General features: G+C 47.2%; 1 protein-coding gene across 1 annotated transcript in view; it reads left to right on the forward strand.

The window, feature by feature from the left end:
* The window catches only part of ITGAL (integrin subunit alpha L), a 48,373-nt gene that overhangs the window by 14,627 nt on the left and 10,084 nt on the right, over window positions 1-23,662 (forward strand). The window contains exons 10-21 of the mRNA XM_055561510.1: window positions 2,768-2,841; window positions 2,922-3,054; window positions 9,857-10,008; window positions 11,863-12,000; window positions 12,660-12,857; window positions 13,001-13,131; window positions 16,504-16,664; window positions 16,754-16,905; window positions 19,561-19,650; window positions 22,591-22,647; window positions 22,742-22,815; window positions 23,336-23,477. Of these exons, the coding sequence (XP_055417485.1) occupies window positions 2,768-2,841; window positions 2,922-3,054; window positions 9,857-10,008; window positions 11,863-12,000; window positions 12,660-12,857; window positions 13,001-13,131; window positions 16,504-16,664; window positions 16,754-16,905; window positions 19,561-19,650; window positions 22,591-22,647; window positions 22,742-22,815; window positions 23,336-23,477 (1,502 nt within the window). The remainder of the gene's footprint in view (window positions 1-2,767; window positions 2,842-2,921; window positions 3,055-9,856; window positions 10,009-11,862; window positions 12,001-12,659; window positions 12,858-13,000; window positions 13,132-16,503; window positions 16,665-16,753; window positions 16,906-19,560; window positions 19,651-22,590; window positions 22,648-22,741; window positions 22,816-23,335; window positions 23,478-23,662) is intronic.

Consider the following 23,662-nt stretch of genomic DNA (forward strand, 5'->3'; position numbering starts at 1 on the left):
TGAGAGTTTGCATGCCATAGCTAAGACCCGGTGCAGCCAAATAAATAAATAAAAATTTTAAACAAACAAAAACTTGGACTGAAAAAAATTGAAAAAGAGAAAGAACTCTCTATTAGATGTCTGTCTCCCACACTATACTGAGATGTCTATCTCAGTAAGCATTGTGCCTGCTTTTCCAGCACTGTATTCCCGGCACCAAATATTTAGTGACTGTAAATGTTTCTTCAGTGAATGAACACATCTGCATAATAATGGCTATGGTTCTTAAAAACTTACAGGTCACAGGCCCTTTATCTATATCACTGAATCCATTCTTCTTAGTATCCTTGCCAGGCTGGTGGTAATTATTTTCATTTTATTGATTAATGCTGGCAGCAACCATGGAGCAGGCACTGTGAATCAGACTCTCAGGGATAGTGTCAACATAGAACTCATGTTCAGGTTGAATAAAGGAAGATAGGGGGCTTTCCTGGTGGTCCAGTGGTTGAAAGTCCTCCTGCTAATGCAGGGGACATGCATTCGATGCCTCATCCAGTAGGATCCCACAGGTGCCGCACCCATGGAGTCCAAGCACTCTAGAGCCTGTGCTCTGTAACAGAAGAGGCCACTGTAATGAGAAGCCCATTCATGGCAACTAGAGAAAGCCCTTAAGACCCCGCACAGCCAAAACCAAATAAATACAAAGAAAGATAGTAAGACAGGAAAACAATGGAAGCAGTGAGAGACTTTATCTGGGGGGCTCCAAAATCACTGCAGATGGTGACTTCAGCCATGAAATTAAAAGACGCTTGCTCCTTGGAAGAAAAGTTATGACCAAACTAGACAACATATTAAAAAGCAGAGACATTACTTTGTCTACAAAGGTGTGTCTAGTCAAAGCTATGGTTTTTGCAGTAGTTATGTATGGATGTGAGAGTTGGACTATAAAGAAAGCTGAGCACCGAAGAACTGATGCTTTTGAACTGTGGTGTTGGAGAAGGCTCTTGAGAGTCCCTTGAACTGCAAGGAGATCAAACAAGTCCATCCTAAAGGAAATCAGTCCTAGATATTCATTGGAAGGACTGATGCTGAAGGTGAAACTCCAATACTTTGGCCACCTGATGCAAAGAACTGACTCGTTTGAAAAGATCCTGATGCTGGGAAAATTAAAGGCAGGAGGAGAAAGGGATGACAGAGAATGAGATGGTTGGATGGCATCACCAACTTGATGAACATGACTTTGAGCAAGCTCCAGGAGTTGGTCATGGACAGGGAAGTCTGGCGTGCTACACTCCATGGGGTCACAAAGAGTCAAACACAACTGAGCAACTGGATTGAAGCAGGATGTTTAAAGATTGTGATAAGTACTCAGTCGTGTCTGACTCTTTGTGACCCCGTGGACTGTAGCCTACCAGGCTCCTCTATCCTGGGATTCTCCAGGCAAGAATACTGGAGAGGGTTGCCATTTCCTTCTCCAGGGGATCTTCCCAATCCAGGGATTGAACCCGGGTCTCCTGCATTGCAGGCAGATGCTTTAACCTCTCAGCCACCAGGGAAGCCCTGATAAGTACTGTAACGGAAATGAATAAAGAGATAATACAGGTTTAACTGGAAGAAGCCACATTAAGGAAGCTTTTTAAGAAAGGACTTTCTGAGATGCAGATTTTTTTTTTGTGGCCACACCAACCTGCTTGTGGGATCTCAGTTCCTTGACCAGAGGTTGGACTCAGGTCACAGAGTGAAAGCCTGGAATCCTAACCACTAAGCCACCAGGGAACTCCCATGAGAGGCCATTTTTTTTAAATTGGGATAAAATTCACTCAGAGATGACTTTTGAGCTGAGGCATGAAAGATGAGAATCAGACAGTTATGGGAGGAGAGTGGACAAAGAGGATTATAGTCAGAGACAAGGTCAAGTGCAAAGGCCCAGAGATGGGGCAGAGATGGACATGGAGGAACAGGGGGAAAGATTGGTGTAATGCATGTGGGGAGTAAGGGAGAGAGAAGGTTGGAGAGGAAGGCAGGGCCTCTCAGTTCCTCATAAGGAGTTTGAATTTTAGTCTTCAGACCAATGCGAAGTTGTGAAGGGCTTTAAGAAAGTGAAAGATGGGATCTGATACACATTTTTCAAAAAAAGAATTAACTTGCTCTGTGGAAAACGGCATAGAAAAAGGAAAAAATGAAGTCAAAGGGGCTTCCCTGGCAGTCCAGTAGTGAGGGTTCTGTGCTTCCACTGCAGGGGATGTGGGTTCGATGCCTGGTCAGTGAATTAAGATCCCACGTGCCTTGAGGTACAGTCAAAAAGAAATTAAACAGAACGGAAGGAAAAGGGAAGAATCAAGGTTGATTCCTGGCTTTTAGCATGAGTCACTGGGTGGATGGGAGTGGCATTCATTGAAGAGGAGAAGCCTGAGAAGAAACAGAAATCAAGAGCTGCCTCTTAGATGTGCTGAGTTGGATAACAGAATATCCACATTTGGGTCCCATGGAGACTCAGGGGACACTCAGGGCATAAGTGGTTTCCCTGTCTGACTCTAAAATCCATGCTCTTGGGAATTCCCTGGTGGTCCAGTGTTTAGGACTTGGTGCCCTCCCTGCTAGGGGCCCAGGGTTGATCCCTGGTAGGGGAACTAAAATCCCATAAACTGTGTGAGTGATACAGCCCCCCAAAAAGTTCATGCTCTTTCTACCTTGCCTATGGGCAGACGCTGTGTGATTTTTTCTCAGTCCTTTCATGAGCATCACTGCTCCTTGAGATTCAGCCCATTCTCCCTACTCCATCCCTCAGGCACAAGCAAACAGGACCTGACATCCTTCAACATGGAGCTGTCCTCCAGCGGGATCAGCGCGGACCTCAGCGAGGTGAGTGACGGGCCTGAGGCAGCCGGCAGAGCAAAGTGGTGAGAATGAAGCTGATCCCACTCGTCTCCCGCTCTTGGCAGGGCCATGGCGTTGTGGGGGCCGTTGGAGCCAAGGACTGGGCTGGGGGCTTTCTCGACCTGAAGGCAGACCTGCAGAGCAGTACATTTGTTGGCAATGAACCACTGACAGTAGAATCGAGGGCAGGATATTTGGGTAAGTATTTCTTTTTTTTTTGCTGCATTCTTTCAGGTTTGGGGAACCAGAAACTCACTCACGTTGACTTTCAAAATCATAATGAAAGCAATGAAGCAACAGTATGAAGAAGTTCAGTTTAAACATGGTCATAAAAAAAAATAAAATAAAATAAACATGATCATAATAGTCTTCCTTTTTCTTTAACAGCCCCTTGAGTGTGTGTCGGAGAAGGCAATAGCACCCCACTCCAGTACTCTTGCCTGGAAAATCCCATAGATGGAGGAGCCTGGTAGGCTGCAGTCCATGGGGTCGCAAATAGTCATGCTCATCATGTCTGACTCTTTGACCCCATGGACTGTAGCCCATCAAGCTGCTCTGTTCATGGGATTTTTCAGACAAGAATACCAAAGTGGTTTGCCACTTCCTCCTCCGGGGATCTTCCTGACCTAGAGATGGGATCTGAGTCTCCTGCATGGGCAGGCTGATCCTTTACCCCTGAACTACCAGGGAAGCCCCAAATATGGTCCTAACAGTCTTTATTTTTTCCTTAATAACCTCTCACCTAGGTATTAATCACATTTTTATTTTCTGTGTCTTATGATGCTTTGACATCTTATGGCCTCACTAGTCCTGGAGAGACTGGCTCCTCCCAGGGCTAGTTAATTTCTACAGGTAGAATAAACTGCTTGCCTGGGAGGAGGACTTCCACAGGCCAACCAGCCAATCCAGAGCCTGCTCCCTGATCAGTCCTTTATCTAACTTTCATGCACCGGGCTAGTATCTGCCCTGACCTAAATCATCCCTGGCCCAGGTACTAGACAACTGAAGACCATCCCTATAGCTCAGAGCCTACCAATGTTATTTAAACCGCCCAGTCTTGTGTGTGTGTGTGTGTGTGTGTGTGTGTGTGTATGTTAGTCACTCAGTAGTGTATGACTCTGCGACCCCATGGACTATAGCCTGCTAGGCTCTCTGTCCACGGAATTCTCCAGGAAAGAATACTGGAGTGGGTTGCCATTTCCTCCTATAGGGGATCTTCCTGACCCAGGGATCAAACCTAAGTCTCCTGAATTGCAGGCAGATTCTTCACCTTCTGAGCCACCGGGGAAGCCCAACCTCTCTGTGTTGTCATTTAGTCATACCTATGAAATTAAAAGATGCTTTACTCCTTGGAAGGAAAGTTATGACCAACCTCGATAGCATATTCAAAAGCAGAGACATTACTTTGCCAACAAAGGTCCGTCTAGTCAAGGCTATGGTTTTCCAGTGGTCATGTATGGATGTGAGAGTTGGACTGTGAAGAAAGCTGAGCACCGAAGAATTGATGCTTTTGAACTGTGGTGTTGGAGAAGACTCTTGAGAGTCCCTTGGACTGCAAGGAGATCCAACCAGTCCATTCTGAAGGAGATCAGCCCTGGGATTTCTTTGGAAGGAATGATGCTAAAGCTGAAACTCCAGTACTTTGGCCACCTCATGCGAAGAGTTGACTCATTGGAAAAGACCCTGATGCTGGGAGGGATTGGGGGCAGGAGGAGAAGGGGACAACAGAGGATGAGATGGCTGGATGGCATCACTGACTCAATGGACGTGAGTCTGAGTGAACTCCGGGAGTTGGTGATGGACAGGGAGGCCTGGCGTGCTGCGATTCATGGGGTCGCAAAGAGTCGGACACGACTGAGCGACTGAACTGAGCTGAACTGATGCATTAAATCCTGAGTACATTTTACTGTGGTGGCTTCTCTTGTTGCAGAGCATGGGCTCTAGAGCACTCAGGCTCAGTAGTTGTGGTGCACAGGCTTAGCTGCCCCATGGTACGTAGGATCTTCTCTGACCAGGGATCAAACCCACATTGCCTGCATTGGCAGGTGGATTCTTAACCACTGGACCACCAGGAGAGTCCCTGAGTACAGTTTAAAAAAATCTACCTCATTAATAGGAGGACCAGCCCCTCCTCTGCAAGGTTTCTTCTTCTAGGATTGTCCAGGAACTCCAGGATTGATTCAGTCTCAAGAATTCACCACATGCCAAGCACAGAGGAAATGCGTTTGGTCAACTCACAACTGTTATTGCTTCTTTCTGCCTCGTGATGTCTTGTCCTGCACAGTCCTGGGGATGCTGTTCATCCAAGGTGATGCCAGTCTCAGGAATAGAGGGATCTTGTCCTTCACTCAGGGTTATAGCCCTTCTAGTTCATGTTCAACCAGTCTCAAGGCATAAACTGACTTCAAGAGCCCTGCAATAGGACTGCTTTTGATAGATAGCTTCAGATAGAAGCAATAGACTGCTTCAGATAGATGACCTCCTCATAGATCTAGAACCAATACCTTCCTCCCTTCCTCACCTGTGACCCTTGCCTAGGGGTGGGCTCAGTGCACAAAGACTATTATTCAACTCTCAGAACACAAAGATCTTGTTAAATAGTTTCCTCTGGAAAATTGGTGCTATTCATCATGCATCTACCCTTCTAAGGGGGACTGCCCCAAGTGGTTTTTTTCCTTTTCTTTTTTTGACAAGTATTTGGGACAAGTATTCTTTTTTTGTGAAGGCTTCCCCAGTGGCTCAGTGGTAAAGAATCTGCTTGCAATGCAGGAGCTACAGGAGATGCTGGTTTGATCCCTGGTTCAGGAAGATCTCCTGGAGGCAGGCATGGCAACCCACTCCCATATTCTTGCCTGGAGAATCCCATGGACAGAGAAACCTGGTGGGCTACAGTCCACGGGGTTGCAAAGAGTCAGACATGACTGAAGTGACTTAGCACGCACACATTCTTTTTTTTTTGTGCAAGTATTATGCACCAGGCACTGTTCTGAGTGCATGACACCTATTAACTTCTTTGACCTCATTTTATCTTCCCAGCAACCCTGTAAGTAGGTATTTTTATCATCTCTATTTTATAGATGAAGAAACTGAGCCCAGAAGACTATTTATTTCTTTATTTTGGCTGCGCTGAGTCTTCAACAGCACGAGGGCTTTCTCGAACTGTGGTGCCTGGGCTCTAGAGCACGTAAGCTCACTAGCTGCAGCAAATGGGTGGAGTTGCACCTTAGTTCCCCGACCAGGAGTTGAACCCACATCCTCTGCACTGAAAGGCAGATTCTTAACCACTGGACCACCAGGAAAGTCCCAAGCCCAGAGGACTTTAAATAACTTGTCCAGGGTCACAGAGCTAGTAGGTGGAACCCAGGGTCTATGGCTGGTAACCACTTCACTAACCCTACAGCATCTACACTGCTGCCTTCAAAGAGGTTTTTTGTGCTTCAGTATCCAGCTGGCTCTCTGCAGCTGCGGGTTCCATGTTTATGATCCAAGATTGGTTGAAGCCACAGATTTGAAAGTCGGGGATATCGAGGGCCAATTGTAGGACTTTGAGCGTCTGTGAATTTTGGTATTGGAGCAAGTCCTAGAACCAATCCACTGCGGATATCTAAGGACAACTCTACTGTAAAATAGTTGGCAAGGTGGCTCCTTAAATAAGAAGAAATAATGCCAAAGTTGAATCTGTAGTTAGGCACCCACCCCACAATACACACACACCCCCCCACACACACATAGATGTCTGTGTGTGTGTGTTTATATATATGTAGAAGTAAATATATTCTTGATTGCCTGCTATGTTACTGTCCTTCAGATCTTAGTTTATGTTTCACTAGCATGGTGCCAAGCATCTTACATCCACGATCTTATTTAATCTTCAAAACAACCCTGTAAGATTGGTACTGTCTCATTTTTTTTTTTTAATGAGAAAACTGAGGCTCAGAAAAAAGGAAGTAATTTACTCAAGATTATACAGCCAGGAAGAAGTCACACTTGCATTAAAACCTAGTCTCTCTAATTTCAGAGATCAAGTTCTTAATCCCTGTGCTTCAGGAACATACATGAAGAAACCAGGAGAGTGGTTTGGCCTCTTCACCGTTCCTCTCCTGGGCTATAGAATCTCAGACATCTCTTTGTCTCACTCACTTTGAATTGCTCTAAGCAAAGAAGGTCATGCAGGGAAGAGATAAACTGAGAGATCGGGAATGACATATGCACATTACTATATATAAAATAAAAGTACATACTGTATATAGCCCAGGGAACTCTACTGGATACTCTGTAATGGCCTCTATGGGAAAAGAATCTAAAAAAGAGTGGATATTTGTATATGAATCAGTTTGCTATATACGTGAAACTAACACAACATTGTAAATCAACTATACTCCAACACAAATTAATTTAAAAAAATAAGCAAAGAAGGTCAAGTTGAGTTAGTGAGCCATCTTCAGAGCATTCCTATAAGCTGGCTCTTGGCTCTCACACAATCCCTGATCTAATTTCCTGCAGCACTTGCTCCAGCATTTTGTCAGTAGGAACAGAGGGCAGGAAACCTCGCCACAAAAGCTGTGAGGTATGAAGATAACCTCTGTGATACTTTGGAGCAGGAAATATTTTCATGTCACCTGCTTTTTTTTTTTCCTTGAGGTATGGTTGACTTACAATAATATATTAGTTTCAGGTATACAAGATGGTGATTCAAATTTTTATAGATTATGCTCCATTTATGGTTATTATGAAATATTGGCTATATTCTCTGTGCTGTACGATCACTATTCTTTGTGTTTGTCATTCAGTCACTCAGTTGTGTCTGACTCTTTAGGACCCCATGGACTGCAGCATGCCAAGCTTCCCTGGCCTTCACCATCTCCCAGAGTTTGCTCAGACTCATGTCCTTTGAATCAGTGATGCCATCCAACCATCTCATTCTCTGTCACTCCAACTCTTTATGTTTACATTTCAGTATTTTTATTAGGCTACGTCTCCAGGCTGATTGATTTGTATAATCTTTTCATTTCAATCTTTTCTATTAAATTTTTATGAAAAAATTTTCAAACTTTTGAGAAAAGTTAACAGTACAGTGAACACCCATATACTTTTCACCTTAATTTATCAGAAATGGCAACCCACTCCAGTATTCTTGCCTGGAGAGTCCCATGGATGGAGGAGCCTGGTGGGCTACAGTCCACGGGGTCACAAAGAGTCGGACACAACTGAGCAACTTCACTCAACATTGGCCACTTTTGATTTATCTCTCTCCAGTACTTTTGCCTAGAAAATCCCATGGACGGAGGAGCCTGGTAGGCTGCAGTCCATGGGGTCGCTAGAGTCGGACACGATTGAGCGAGTTCACTTTCACTTTTCACTTTCATGCATTGGAGAAGGAAATGGCAACCCACTCCAGTGTTCTTGCCTGGAGAATCCCAGGGATGGGGGAGCCTGGTGGGCTGCCATCTATGGGGTCGCACAGAGTCGGACACGACTGAAGCGACTTAGCAGCAGCAGCAGCACGTATATACACATATATATGTAAACAGTAATATACACAAATGCATATTATTTTATCAGTCAGCATTCTCCAGAGAAACAAATCCAACAGGATATATCTAGATCTGTATCTTTATGCTGCTGCTGCTACTGCTAAGTTGCTTCAGTCGTGTCCGACTCTGTGCGACCCCATAGATGGCAGCCCACCAGGCTCCCCCATCCCTGGGATTCTCCAGGCAAGAACACTGGAGTGGGTTGCCATTTCCTTCTCCAATGCAGGGAAGTGAAAAGTGAAAGGGAAGTTGCTCAGTCGTGTCCGACTCTTAGCGACCCCATGGACTGCAGCCCACCAGGCTCCTCTGTCCATGGGTTTTCTAGGCAAGAGTGCTGGAGTGGGGTGCCATCACCTTCTCCACTGTATCTTTATAAAGATACATAATTATTTTTGTCTCTTTTCTTATCTATCTATCTATAAAGAGATTGGTTTTAAGAAACTGGAGCCTTCCCTGGTGGTCCACTGGTTAAGAATCTGCCTGCCAGTGCAGTGAACACAGGTTCTAGCCCAGGTTCGGGAAGACTCCACATGCTGTGGGGCAGCTAAGCCGGTGCACCACAACAAACGAAGCCCACATTCTAGAGCCTGTGCCTGAAACAGAGAAGCTACCACAGTGAGAAACCCTTGCACCACAACAGGAGAGTGGCCCCCACTTGCTGCAACTGAGACCCAGCTCAGCCAAATATAAATATTTTTTTCTTAAAAAAAAAAGAAATTGGGTCATGTGGTGTGAGAGCTGCCAAGTCTGAAATCCATAGGGCAGGCTGGCAGTCTTGAGGCCTCTCTTGCCCGGTTTTTAATCTTCGTGCAAACTTTGCCTTCTTCTTATTAATATAATCCCATTTTATTTCATTCTTTAAAAAGAAGGTAGTCTCCTTTACAAACCCTCAGGTGAACTGAATCTCGGGAAGATGTTTACCCTGTAGCATGCGGCTGCTTTGTCTGCGCGTGTGTGTTATCCACGGTTTGAGAACTACAGTTTTGGACCATGGCGCCAGGATTTGTCGGAGAAGGCAATGGCACCCCACTCCAGGACTCTTGCCTGGAAAACCCCATGGACGGAGGAGCCTGGTGGGCTGCAGTCCATGGGGTCATGAAGAGTCGGACAGGACTGAGCAACTTCATTTTCACTTTTCACTTTCATGCATTGGAGAAGGAAATGGCAACCCACTCCAGTGTTCTTGCCTGGAGAATCCCAGGGATGGGGGAGCCTGGTGGGCTGCCGTCTATGGGGTCGCACAGAGTCGGACATGACTGAAGCAACTTAGCAGCAGCAGCAGCCAGGATTTGTACTCCTCGGAGCACATGGCTGCTCTTCTCAGGAGAAGGTCTTCTGATGATTTCAGTGCATCTTTCCTGCTAACCCAGCTTCCCAGGATCGCCACCACCTTTTCCCCTGGGGTTTACTTCTTTCAGCAGCCCTTGTGTTCCTGACTCCAAGCCCCTCCCTCTCTCTCTCCTCAGGTTACACGGTGACCTGGCTGCCCTCCCGAGGGACCATGTCATTGCTGGCCACTGGAGCCCCCAGATACCAGCATGTCGGGCGGGTGCTGCTGTTCCAACAGCCAAAGAGAGGAGGACCCTGGAGCCAGATCCAGAAAATAGATGGGATCCAGGTGAGCATGGCTGCAGTGGCCTCAGTCGATAAGGGGCTGGTGTGATACTAATTATGCTCTCTGTTGTCTTCCGAACACTCATTCACCTGTTGTGTGCTGGCCCTGTGCCAACCACTGTCACATTTGTTCCCCACAAAGCCTCTGGGGTGTTTTGTCATCCCCTCTTGCCAATTTAGGCGCTTCCCCGGTGGCTGATCATCTAGTCCCATCACTTCATGGCAAATAGATGGGGAAACAATGAAAACATCAAGAGACTTTTTTTGGGGGGGTATGGGAGCTCCAAAATCACTGCAGATGGTGACTTCAGCCATGAAATTAAAAGACACTTGCTCCTTGGAAGAAAAGCTATGACCAAACTAGACAGCATATTAAAAAGCAGAGACATTACTTTGCCAACAAAGGTCCATCTAGTCTAAGCTATGGTTTTTCCAGTAGTCATGTATGGATGTGAGAGTTGGACTATAAAGAAAGCTGAGCACCGAAACATTGATGCTTTTGAACTGTGGTGTTGGAGAACTCTTGAAAGTCCCTTGGACCACAAGGAGATCCAACCAGTCCATCCTAAAGGAAATCAATCCTCAACATTCATTGGAAGGACTGATGATGAAGGTGAAACTCCAATACTTTGGCCACCTGATGCGAAGAACTGATTCATTGGAAAAGACCGTGATGCTGGGAAAGATTGAAGGCAGGAGGAGAAAGGGACGACAGAGGATGAGATGGTTGGATGGCATCACCAACTCAATGGACATGAGTCTGAGTGAGCTCCTGGAGTTGGTGATGGACAGGGAAGCCTGGCATGCTGCAATCCATGGGGTGGCAGAGTCGGACATGATTGAGCAACTGAACTGAACTGGTGGCCCAGATGGTGAAGGATCTGCCTGCAATGCAGGAGACCCAGGTTCGATCCCTGACTCGGGAAGATCCCTTGGAGAAGGTAATGGCTACCCACTCCAGTATCCTTGCCTAGGAAATCCCAGGACAGCAGAGCCTGGCAGACTACAGTTCATGGGGTGGCAAAGAGTTGGACACGACTGAGCGAATAACAGTTTCACTTTCTTGCCAATTTAAGAACCCAATTTGGACTCTTTGGTGGTACAGTGGATTAGAATCCGTCTGTCAATGCGGGGGGACACGGATTTGATCCCTGGTCTGGGAAGATCCCACATGCCCTAGAGCAACTAAGCCCATGGGCCACAACTAAACAAACAAACAAAAAGAACCCCGCTTGTCTAAATTCATATGGGCTCTAAGTTGGATTGTTACTTGGCCTCCTTCATCAATTGAAATTGATCAGAGGCCAGACAAGAAACTCAGGCGTGGCTTTTTTGGGGTCCTTGATGCAGCAGGGCAGATCAAGAACAACAGGTTCCCTTGCAGCTTGCTCCCTGAGAGAGGGCAGACTTGCTCCTTCTATGAGGTGAGGGTAGGGATGCATCCAGGGGTCAGGCTGGAGGGCTGACTTAGGTGGTTTGCCCACTCCTTAGGTGGTGTTGGGTGCAGGGGGCATGCGCATTACCCTGCTTTTGCTCCCAACCCCCTGTTTTTGCTCCAGGCTCCTCAAAAGCCGCAGTTAGGTTTTTTGGTCTCTTTGTATCATTGGTCCAGAATTTGACCTAACTGCAGGCACATACAAAGTTATATTTAGTCTCACACAGTTTCTTTGTATAAAATACAAAGAGATGTGTGCAGGCGCAAGCATTGCCACACTGAAGCCCGAGGTGTCGCAGGTCCCAGCTTGTCTCAGGATCCAGGACTTGCACCTTTATTTGAGGGCTTGGAGTAGGATGGATGTGGTGCAGCTGATGAGAAAGGCTCTGGATTTCTTCCTCAAACATTTTCCTCTCCTTGCAGGTTGGCTCTTATTTTGGTGGCGAGTTGTGTGGCGTTGACGTGGACAGAGATGGGGAGACGGAGCTGTTGCTGATTGCAGCCCCCCTGTACTATGGGGAGCAGAGAGGAGGCCGGGTGTTTATCTACCAGAAAATACAGGTGGGGACCAGAACACTAAGCACAGAATGTGCGAGAAAGAGACTCCCAGGCTTTCTCAGGTCTCAGTTATTCTGCAAGTATCCTGTCTGACCTGGTGTTAATCAGACCTTTAGAACAATGACAAACAACAGCTAGTATGCAGGGGTGGCTGAAATGTGTGCCAGGCCCAGTGCCAAACTTTTTATATGTAGGATACCTCGTTTGAGTCTCATAATCACTTTCTGGGACACTCTGAGCTTTATGAATGGAAATGTCGCAGCTCAGCAAATTTGAGCAACTTTCCAAAGGCACAAAGTCACACCGATGGCAAGGGTGGGGAGTTTCATGGTGGTCCAGCAGTTAGACCTCTGCCAAATAAAAAAGGGGGAGCTGGAACTTGAACCCAGGTTGGTGTGACGGCACTGTTCCAGTTCTGGAAAGGACCACACCCCGTATTTCTGTAGTGTTCTTCCTGTCCAGTGGAGAAGGAAATGGCACCCCACTCCAGTATTCATGCCCGGAGAATCCCATGGGCAGAGGAGCCTGGTGGGCTACGTTCCATGGGTTTGCAAAGAGTCAGACAGGACTGAAGCGAGCACACACACTCCAGATCCAGTGCCTTACCCTGTGAAAGCTTGCTGAGTGACTGAGGTGGAACCTGTCGCCTTGCTCCTTCCCAGCTGGAGTTCCAAATGGTCTCAGAGCTGCAGGGGGAGACCGGCTACCCCCTTGGGCGATTTGGAGCTGCCATCGCTGCCCTGACAGACATCAACGGGGATGAGTTGACAGACGTGGCTGTGGGAGCCCCTCTGGAGGAGCAGGGGGCCGTGTACATCTTCAATGGGCAACAAGGGGGGCTGAGCCCCCGGCCCAGTCAGGTGAGGATCCTGATCTGCCAATCAAAACCCATTCCCAGGCCCCTGGAAGCTTTCAAACCCCTATCCTGCTCCCCAGTCCAGCTCTTCCCACCCTTCTGCCCACCCTCTCCGCTAGCTTGCATGAATTTCTTTCTTGGCTTCAGCGGATAGAAGGGACCCAGATGTTCTCAGGAATTCAATGGTTTGGACGCTCCATCCACGGGGTGAAGGACCTCGGCGGGGATGGCCTGGCGGATGTGGCTGTGGGGGCTGAGGGCCAGGTGATCGTGCTCAGGTAAGATGGGCCTCCTGAGTCCTACCTGGGGATAGTTGCAGCTCTCATCTTTTGAGCAGTTGTGGTGTAGTAGGCGTCATGCTAAATGCTATCGCCATCAGCGCGTTTGGTCTTCAGCCCAACCCTGTGAACCTGGCTCTCCTTCTATACCGGCTTCGTGTCTTACTCCAGATTACACAGCTGCTGTTCAGTGACAGATTGGGGTTTGAACTGAAGTCTTTCTGACACCGGCTTCCCTGGTGGCTCAGTGGTAAAGAATGCGTTTGCCAATGCAGGAGACGTGGGTTTGATCCCTGGGTTGGGAAGATCCCCTGGAGAAGGAAATGGCAACCCACTCCAGTATTCTTGCCTGGAAAATCCCATGGAAAGAGGAGCCTGGTGGGCTGCAGTCCATGGAGTCTCAAAGAATTGGACACAACTTAGCGGCTAAACAACAACAACTGTCTGACACTGAAACCTCCTACTGAAGCATGTGATGGCTTTCAGTTCAGTTCAGGTCAGTCCCTCAGTCGTGTCCGACTCTTTGTGACCCCATGAATCGCAGCACGCCAGGCCTCCCTGTCCATCACCAACTCCCGGAGTTCACTCAGACTCACGTCCATCGAGTCAGTGATGCCATCCAGCCATCTCATCCTCTGTCGTCCCCTTCTCCTCCTGCCCCCAATCCCTCCCAGCATCAGAGTCTTTTCCAATGAATCAACCCTTTGCATGAGGTGGCCAAAGTACTGGAGTTTCAGCTTTAGCATCATTCCTTCCAAAGAAATCCCAGGGCTGATCTCCTTCAGAATGGACTGGTTGGATCTCCTTGCAGTCCAAGGGACTCTCAAGAGTCTTCTCCAACACCACAGTTCAAAAGCATCAATTCTTTGGCGCTCAGCCTTCTTCACAGTCCAACTCTCACATCCATACATGACCACAGGAAAAACCATAGCCTTGACTAGACAGACCTTTTTGGCAAAGTAATGTCTCTGCTTTTGAATATGCTATCTAGGTTGGTCATAACTTTCCTTCCAAGGAGTAAGCATCTTTTAATTTCATGGCTGCAGTCACCATCTGCAGTGATTTTGGAGCCCAAAAAAATAAAGTCTGACACTGTTTCCACTGTTTCCCCATCTATTTCCCATGAAGTGATGGGACCGGATGCCATGATCTTCGTTTTCTGAATGTTGAGCTTTAAGCCAACTTTTTCACTCTCCTCTTTCACTTTCATCAAGAGGCTTTTGAGTTCCTCTTCACTTTCTTCCATAAGGGTGGTGTTATCTACATATCTGAAGTTATTGATATTTCTTCCGGCAATCTTGATTCCAGCTTGTGTTTCTTCCAGTCCAGCATTTCTCATGATGTACTCTGCATATAAGTTAAATAAGCAGGGTGACAATATACAGCCTTGACGTACTCCTTTTCCTATTTGGAACCAGTCTGTTGTTCCATGTCCAGTTCTAACTGTTGCTTCCTGACCTGCATACAAATTTCTCAAGAGGCAGATCAGGTGGTCTGGTATTCCCATCTCTTTCAGAATTTTCCACAGTTTATTGTGATCCACACAGTCAAAAGCTTTGGCATAGTCAATAAAGCAGAAATAGATGTTTTTCTGGAACTCTCTTGCTTTCTCCATGATCCAGCGGATGTTGGCAATTTGATCTCTGGTTCCTCTGCCTTTTCTTAAGCCAGCTTGAACAACTGGAAGTTCACGGTTCACATATTGCTGAAGCCTGGCTTGGAGAATTTTGAGCATTACTTTACTAACATGTGAAATGAGTGCAATTGTGCGGTAGTTTGAGCATTCTTTGGCATTGCCTTTCTTTGGAATTGGAATGAAAATTGACCTTTTCCAGTCCTGTGGCCACTGCTGAGTTTTCCAAATTTGCTGGCATATTGAGTGCAGCACTTTCACAGCATCATCTTTCAGGACTTGACATCGCTCAACTGGAATTCCATCACCTCCACTAGCTTTGTTCATAGTGATGCTTTCTAAGGCCCACTTGACTTCACATTCCAGGATGTCTGGCTCTAGGTGAGTGATCACACCATCGTGATTATCTGGGTCGTGAAGATCTTTTTTGTACAGTTCTTCTGTGTATTCTTCCCACCTCTTCTTATTATCTTCTGCTTCTGTTAGGTCCATACCATTTCTGTCCTTTATCGAGCCCAGCTTTGCATGAAATGTTCCCTTGGTATCTCTAATTTTCTTGAAAATTAGATAGCTTTAGAACCTGGTAATTTGGGTTCAAGTCAAAGACAGTTATTGACTTCTTGGGTCATCTTACCCCAGTCACTTAGCTTCTCAGGACCTCAAGGTTTTAGTCATCTTTGAAATGGTAATGGCATTTCCTGCCTGACGCATGTTTCAGAGTCACTGGAAGCCTCATGTAATGTCACCTAGTGAATGACGTCATGCTAAATACTTGATGCACCTACTGTCTTCAGTACTGAAACAGGCATGGACTGCAGGGTGTATGGGGTGGGGGGGAACGTATAATAAAAATGTAAAATAAATAGGTAACTACAATTGTGGTAAGTGCCACTAGGGCCATGAACAGGGTTCTGTGAGACAGAATAGCAGGGGAGAACTACAATAGGTTGGATGGCCAAGAAAGGCCTGTTTGAGGAGCTGGGACTTGAAAGATAAGAAAGAGCCAGGCTTGCAGAAATCTGGGATAGGAGCTTTCTATGTCGAAAGCCCAGGAGGTGCCAAGGCTATAAGGCAGGCAAAAGTATAACATGTCAAGACTTTTCTGGTGGTCCAGTGGTTAAGAATCCAAGCTTCCACTTCAAGGGATACAGGTTTGATCCCTGGTTGGGGGACTAAGATCCCACATGCCTTGAGGCCACAATGTAAAAATAAATAAATAAGTTGGGCCAAGATATTTAAAAAATTACTGGAAAAAAAAACCTATGATGTGTATAAGGAACTGAAAGAGGGTCAGTGTGGTAGGTGGTAAAACTGGAGAGGCAAGTGGTATGACACAGACAGTGAAAAGTTTGGTTTTTACTCTGAATATCATGGGGCATCCTTGCAAGATTATTGGCATTGAAGTAGTACAATATCTTAGTTCCCCCACCAGGGATCAAACCTGGGCCCTTGGCAGTGAAAGCTTGGCGCCCTAACCACTGAGGCACCAGGGATTTCCGTGACTTCTTTCTTTAGAAACTCACTCTTCTGTATGGAAAATAGGTTGGAAAGCTGGTAGGATGAATTATCATTATGGGGAGCCCTAATGAATGATCATTATTATTGTTGTTGCAAAGAGACAGTGACAATGAGGTCTGCAGTAGGGAAGGGAAATCCTCTGGATTCTGCTGGAGCCCCAGGTCTGATTGGGGGTGGCAGCTGAAGCCAAGGGAGAGTGTTGGTTGTTTCCTGCCCTGCAGCTCCCGGCCTGTGGTGGACATCATCACAAGCGTGTCCTTCTCCCCGGCTGAGATCCCAGTGCATGAAGTCGAGTGCTCCTATTCCACCAGCAACCAGAAGAAGGAAGGCGTTAACCTCACCGTCTGTTTCCAGGTCAAGTCTCTCATCTCCACCTTCCAAGGTCAGTGCTGTCCTCCGGGTGGCCCCCAATCCCAGCCCCTGGCCCCAGGATCCGCCACCACTCACCTCTTGCCTTTCCACCCTGCCCAGGGCACCTGGTTGCCAACCTCACTTACACTCTGCAGCTGGACGGCCATCGGACCCGAAGCCGGGGGTTGTTCCCAGGAGGGAAACACAAACTCAGCGGGAACACAGCTGTCACCCCTGTCAAGTCCTGCTTTATGTTCTGGTTCCACTTCCCGGTAAGGAGCCAGCAAGGCTGCTTGGGGCAGGGGAGGGGTGGATGAGCTGACCGCAGCGGGAGGCAGCCCCGGTGCCAGGCTCAGCTCCATCGTTGTCCAGCAAGGGTCACAGGTCACCTTGATCTCCCAGTCCTACCATTTCCTCTTTGTACCATAGTAGTAACCATACCTTCAGCATGTTATCTTAGAGTCCTTAATCCACGTCCACAGGCATTTTTAACATGACTACAACTGTAAAATGCTTACCGTTTTCCCCATACTCTTTTCACATATTGTATATCAATGCTGCAGTCTAGCTTTCAGATTTATTGATTTGGGGGGGGGAAGCCACACGGAGCAGCATGTGGGATCTTAGTTCCCCAATCAATCAGAAATCAAACTCTTACCCCCAGCATTGGAAGCTCAGAGTCTTAACCACTGGACTGCCAGAGAAATCCCCAGATTATTTTTAATGGCTACAGAATATGTAGTCCTATGGAATATTCAGGCATGGTGGAGTGTCACTATTTTCCAGGTATACATGGTCATTTATTATTAGCATCCATCCCCAAAAGAATTTTTTTAAGTTATTAGTTTAAATAACTGCTAAAATATCCAAATTCAGTTTGCTGACAACCATCCTGTGTGAAATAGGATTGATATTAAATTTTATCCTGGTCTCTTAAGTATTTCATAAGAGACTGAGTATAAAATTGGTGTGTAAGTTTGTTTTTAGTTTTTTACTAAGGGAAATTTTGGACATACAAAAGTAGAAAAAATAGTTCAATGAAATCCCAAATATCCATCTCCTGGTTTCAACAATTATCAGCTCACAATCTTACTTCATTCAGAGCTTGTCTGTCTCATACTGCAAATCCCCACCATAGAATTTAGACATTTTAAACAGAAATTAGCCAGAGAAGAGGCATTGCGACATCATGGAAAGACTTTAGGCTTGGAAATTGGAAGGGTCTGGGTTCACTCACTAGTTCTGGTCCTTAGGGAAACGTGTCACCTTTTTACACCTCATTTTCCTTGTGTATAATTTGAGGATAATGACACCTACCTCTTCAAGTTGGGGAAAATGTTACCTAAGTACAATCTGAATGTCTCCAAAGTGTCAGGGATTTCTTTGGAAGGACTGATGCTAAAGCTGAAACTCCAGTACTTTGGCCACCTCATGTGAAGAGTTGACTCATTGGAAAAGACTCTGATGCGGGGAGGGATTGGGGGCAAGAGGAGAAGGGGACGACAGAGGATGAGATGGCTGGATGGCATCACTGACTCGATGGACGTGAGTCTGAGTGAACTCCGGGAGTTGGTGATGGACAGGGAGGCCTGGCGTGCTGCAATTCATGGGGTCGCAAAGAGTCGGACACGACTGAGCGACTGAACTGACTGAACTGAAAGTGTCAGGCACTGGTATTAATAATAACATAAAAGACCAAGACTCTGGACTTCCCTCGTGGTCCAGTGGTTAAGTATCACCCTTGAAGGCATATACCCTGAAAGAGAAACATGTATCCCATTGTTCCTTGCAGCCCTATTTACAATAGCTAGAACATGGAAGCAGCCTAGATGCCCATCGACAGATGAATGGATAAAGAAGTTGTGGTACATATACACAATGGAATATTACTCAGCCACAAAAAGGAACACATGTCAGTTCTGATGAGGTGGATGAACCTAGAACCTATTATACAGAGTGAAGTGAGTCAGAAAGAGAAAGATAAATATCATATTCTAACACATATATAGAGAATCTAGAAAAATGGTACTGAAGAATTTATTTACAGGGCAGCAATGGAGAAACAGACGTAGAAAATAGACTTATGGACATGCGGAAAGGGGAGGAGAGGGTGAAATGTATGGAAAGAGTAACATGGAAACTTACACTACCGTATATAAAATATATTGCCAACAGGAATTTGCTGTATGGCTCAGGAAACTCAAACAGAGGCTCTGTATCAATCTAGAGGGGAGGGATGGGGGTGGGAGATGGGAGGGAGGTTCAAAAGGGAAGGGGATATATGTATACCTATGACTGATTCATGTTGAGGTTTGACAGAAAACAACACAATTCTGTAAAGCAATTATCATTCAATAAAAAATTTAAAAAATAATAATAGTAATAAAGTGCACAATTAAATAAATTAAAAAAAAGAATCCCCCTTGCAATGCAGGGGACGCAGATTCAATCCCTGGTCCAGGAGCTAAGATCCTACATGCCACAGCTAAAGATCCTGGGTGCTATGACTAAGACCCAAGGTGTCCAAATTAATTAATTTTTTAAAAAGACTAAGACCCACTCCTGTTCTCAAGGACCTAAGATATTCTGGTTATTCCAGAGTATTTTTTTTATGTGCAAACTTTGATAGTTGTTGCCTAGATGAGTTTGACAAAGATCTGGGGGCTTCTGTTAGGACTCAGGGAGGAAAAGCACCGTGGTTGAGGGCTGATATCCGCCTTGGAATTGGGGCTGAAGGATGAACACTGCAGAAAAGCAAGTCAGGCATTTCACAAACACCTGATGTGTAGTAAACATATTCCCTTGGTAAGTTCTCAGACAACTAGCTGCTGGAATTCCATCATTTATAAAGTATGGACAAGCTGTGTCTTTCACTGGAAGTGTGGTGAAGGTTAAACTCGTGACAAGGGGTGTGTTCTTGTTCTCAGATATGCATTCAAGATCTCATCTCTCCCATCAACGTCTCCCTAAGTTACTCTCTCTGGGAGGAAGAAGGGACACCGAGGGACCCAAGGGCGGTAAGAACAGATGAGTTGAGGGAACTGATAATAAACAGGGGAGAATAGAAATTCAATTTGGCAGGATTGTATTGTATTGGATTCAAGCAGTAGAAATGAAATATGCAGGAAGGAGTCTATAGGAGTTTTGTACTTAAAAGACATTTGGAAAACTGGGGTTGGCAAGATGGGGACCAGAGTGAGGAGAGTCTCTAGGGGCTCTCAAGAGGAAGAAATAACAGATGGGCTGCCCAGGGCACCGCCCCTTCTGTGAATCTTCTCCCAGTCCCTCAGTGCATCAGCTTCAGACTTCATTAGGCTTCTCTTGCTCCGTTGTATCTGACTCTGCAGTGCTATGGACTGTATAACCTGCCAGGCTCTTCTGTCCATGGGATTTCCCAGGCCAGAATATTGAAGTGGGTTGCCATTTCCTCTTCCAGGGTCTCTTGCATTGGCAGGCAAGTTCTTTACCCCTGGGCCACCTGAGAAGTCCCATTAGGCTTCTAACAGGAGGCAAATTTCTGTGAGATGCAAATTCCAGGGAAAGAACACCAGAAGGCCTAGGATCATCCCTTATCTGTGGAAGAACAGGGCACCTTGATCAGCCTCAACGAAGGGTACTCCACTGAGGGCAGGTAGTTCCCGCAGAGCCTCACTGGGGTGCCCTTGTTATGGAAAAGAAGAGGAAAACCCTGTCTATCTTTGTCTACCTGATCACATGCTCCCTGCCCAGCCTGGTTTCCTCTTCTGAAATCCTTGACACTCAGCCACTGGTTTAGCTTCTGTTAGAAGGGAGCAGGGTCTGATGGAAGGAAACTGGGCCTGGAAGCCTGAAGATGAGGATTTTTATTTTTTTAAGGAATATTCTTGGTTGATTACAGACCCAGCCAAAGCTGTTTATTTTTTTTTATTTATGGCTGTGCTGGGTCTTTGCCACTGCACAGGCTTCGCTCCAATTGCAGCAAGTGGGGGCTACTCTCTAGCTGTGGTGCTCAGGCTTCTCTTTGCAGTAGCTTCTCTCGCTGCAGAGCATGGGCTCCAGGGCGCAGGCGTGGGCCTTAGCAGTTGTGGCTCCCAAGCTCTAGAGCACAGGCTCAATAGTTGTGGCTTAGTTGTTCCAAAGCCTGGGGGATCTTCCCGGACCAGGGACCGAACCCCTGTCTCCTGCACTGGCAGCAGATTCTTCAACACTGAGCCACCAACCAAGATCCTTGGATTTTTTTCCCCCTGGCACAAACAGGTTCTGTCTTAACTCCGGGACTGTCTGTTCTCTGAAGTGGGTCCCAGCATTGTGAGGCCCCTTCAGAGCTGGAGCATGGTGACTGCTAAGCATGGCGACTCTCTTGTGGTTTTTGCCAGTGCCCCACTCCCCAACCTGCCACGCACTCAGGATGTATAGGGACAACCAGCAGTTTCTCCCACAGGTACTAGTTAAAAAAAAAAAAAAGAGGCAAACTGTGTGGGGCGGCAACTCAGGGTTAAAAAGAGACCTGAGGTCACAGCTGTCAAAAAGGCTTCCTGGGGGAACTGTCACTGGTTCTGGATCTCCCAGAATGAGTGGACTTTGTGGGGAGGAGAGGCATGGTTTTAATTTTGGAGACAATGGGAAGGTGGGCTTAGCTTCTGTCAGGACAACTGAGCAAGACAGAGGCCCTTGATGCCCCTTTGGGGACTGACTGTAGTTTCTGGTGGGTGGTGGGAATAATTTGTGCGTGAATGTTGAGGGTAGGCGAAAGCACTCAGCACAGAATGCCAGGATCCCTGCCTTTAAGGAAGAGTCAAAGGCTGCTTGGCAGGTGGCTCAGAAGTCGAGGAAGCTGGAGTCTTCTTAGAACATACAGATGATCACCCATAAAATATTTCTGTGACCCCATTACCCTCCACTGCCTAATATGAATTGCAAGGCCAGAGGGAATCTGGACCCTGCATCTGGACACCTCCTGACAGGTGGCACCCCAGCTGGTCTGAGCACCTCTCTGCTCCTTACACCTTACACGGGCAGTGTCTCTTGCCTTGGTCTCGGTGTAAATTGTTCTCTCTAACTCTCTCTCCATCCTCTTCACCTGGCTCCCTCCTCCTCATCCTTTATAATATTTCAGTTGTGATGCCATCCCTTCAGGAAGCTTCCCTCATTTCCAAGCATGGGAGAGTCCCCTTCTAGACCCTCTAAACATATCCTGTACTTGTCCCACCCTCACGCTTGAGGGTGCCTGGCCCTTTCTCTCACCAGATTGGGAGGAAGGGCAGGGTGTCTGTTTTGTTCTCTGGTGTGGGGGGGTCTGGGGGCTTCCCAGGTGGCCAATGCAGGAGATGTAAGAGGCTCGGGTTTGATCCCTGGGTTGGGAAGATCCCTTGAAGGATGAAATAGCAACCCACTCCAGTATTCTTGCCTGGAGAATCCCATGGACAGAGGAGCTTGGAGGGCTTCAGTTCATAGGATCGCAGAGAGTCAGACAAGACTGAAGTGACTGAGCACGCATGCACGTGGGAGTCTGGTCCCAAGCAGAAATTCTAGAAACATTGAAAAAACTGGCCTTGATCTGATAAGAGCTGGAGAGCTATTCTAGAAGGGAAGTGGGACTCACAGAAAAGAACCACAGGAAGAGCTATTCCCCAGCAGAAGAGCCTAGATGCTGTGCAGCCAGGTGTTCCTGCAAGCAGAGAAGTTGGGCTGGGGGAAGCTAGGGGAGTGCATGGTCAAGGCCCAGATCTCCTGGCCAGGATGGGAAGTGGGCACATGTGCTGAGCCTCCCTCAAGGAGCTGCCTCCAGAGGAAGGTGGCACAGCGGCCTCGGGCTGAGTTGGGAGGTTGGGGCCCACACTGGGAAGGCTTTGGCTCCTGGGAGGGATGCAACCACACCCCCCACCCCAGCTGAGCCCCAGCTCTGAGCCGCTGCAGCTCTCCTCTGTCAGTTCTGCTGCCTCAACCACCTTCCCTGTCTCCCACTCCTCCATGCTCAGCTGGACAGGGACATCCCGCCCATCCTGAAACCCTCACCACACTTGGAGACCAAGGAGGTAAGAGGGGCAGAGGGGCAGACAGAGAGGCGGGGGCCAGCCCTCCTGGGTGTGGAGACCTGAGCCTCCAGGTCCTTTCTTCTTGGCCTTTCAGATTCCTTTTGAGAAGAACTGCGGAGAGGACAAGAATTGTGAGGCAGACCTGAAGCTGGCCTTCTCCGACATGAGGTCTGTAAGGCTTCCCACCGCCTGGCCCTCCTGTTTCACCCAATGTTTTCCCGAGGCAGCTCTTGGTTATAGAAGGAACACAGGGTGGATTTCCCTGGTGGTCCAGTGGTTAAGAATCCGGGTTCAGTCCCTGGTCAGGGAGCTAAGATCTCTCATGCCTCAGGGCAACTAAGCCCGCATGCCACAACCAAGACCTGATGCAGCCAAAAATAAATAAATATATAAATATTTTTTAAAAGAAAAGAAGTAGTATTTGTATGAAGTGACGGTCAGAAGACCCCCATGGACACTGACTCTTATTTGTCATCTGGGCCTTAGATTCCTCCTCTGAGAAATGCTGGTTCATTGCAGCCCTCCTATCAGGCATAGAGGAGATGGCAAAACTTAAAGCCTGTGCATAGGAGCATATTTTGCTATGTTTCTTTTTTCTGGCCTATCAGATCCCTCAGTTCTGAAAGCCTCCACCTCTGATCCTGTTTCTTTCATGGACTCCCATAACTTTGCCCTGATTTCCCCTCAGATCCAAAATCCTGCGTCTGACCCCCTCCGCCAGCCTCTCTGTGAGGCTGACACTGAGGAACACAGCAGAAGATGCTTACTGGGTCCAGGTCACCCTGAGCTTCCCCCAGGGACTCTCATTCCGCAAAGTGGAGATCCTCAAGGTGAGTGAGAGGGCAGGGCCTGCCCACAGACCAGGTGCCCGGCTAGTCCTGCAGCATCTGCTGCCTCCTGGAGCCCCAGGCGGCCAGGACAGCCTGAAGATGTGGGTGGAAGTCTTCAGACCACATCTGGGTTCTCAGCCTGATGGCCACCCATGAACTGTGAGACCTAAGATACAAGGTTCATG

This window comes from Bubalus kerabau, chromosome 23 (assembly GCF_029407905.1).
Source record: "Bubalus kerabau isolate K-KA32 ecotype Philippines breed swamp buffalo chromosome 23, PCC_UOA_SB_1v2, whole genome shotgun sequence".
Lineage (NCBI taxonomy): Eukaryota > Metazoa > Chordata > Mammalia > Artiodactyla > Bovidae > Bubalus > Bubalus kerabau.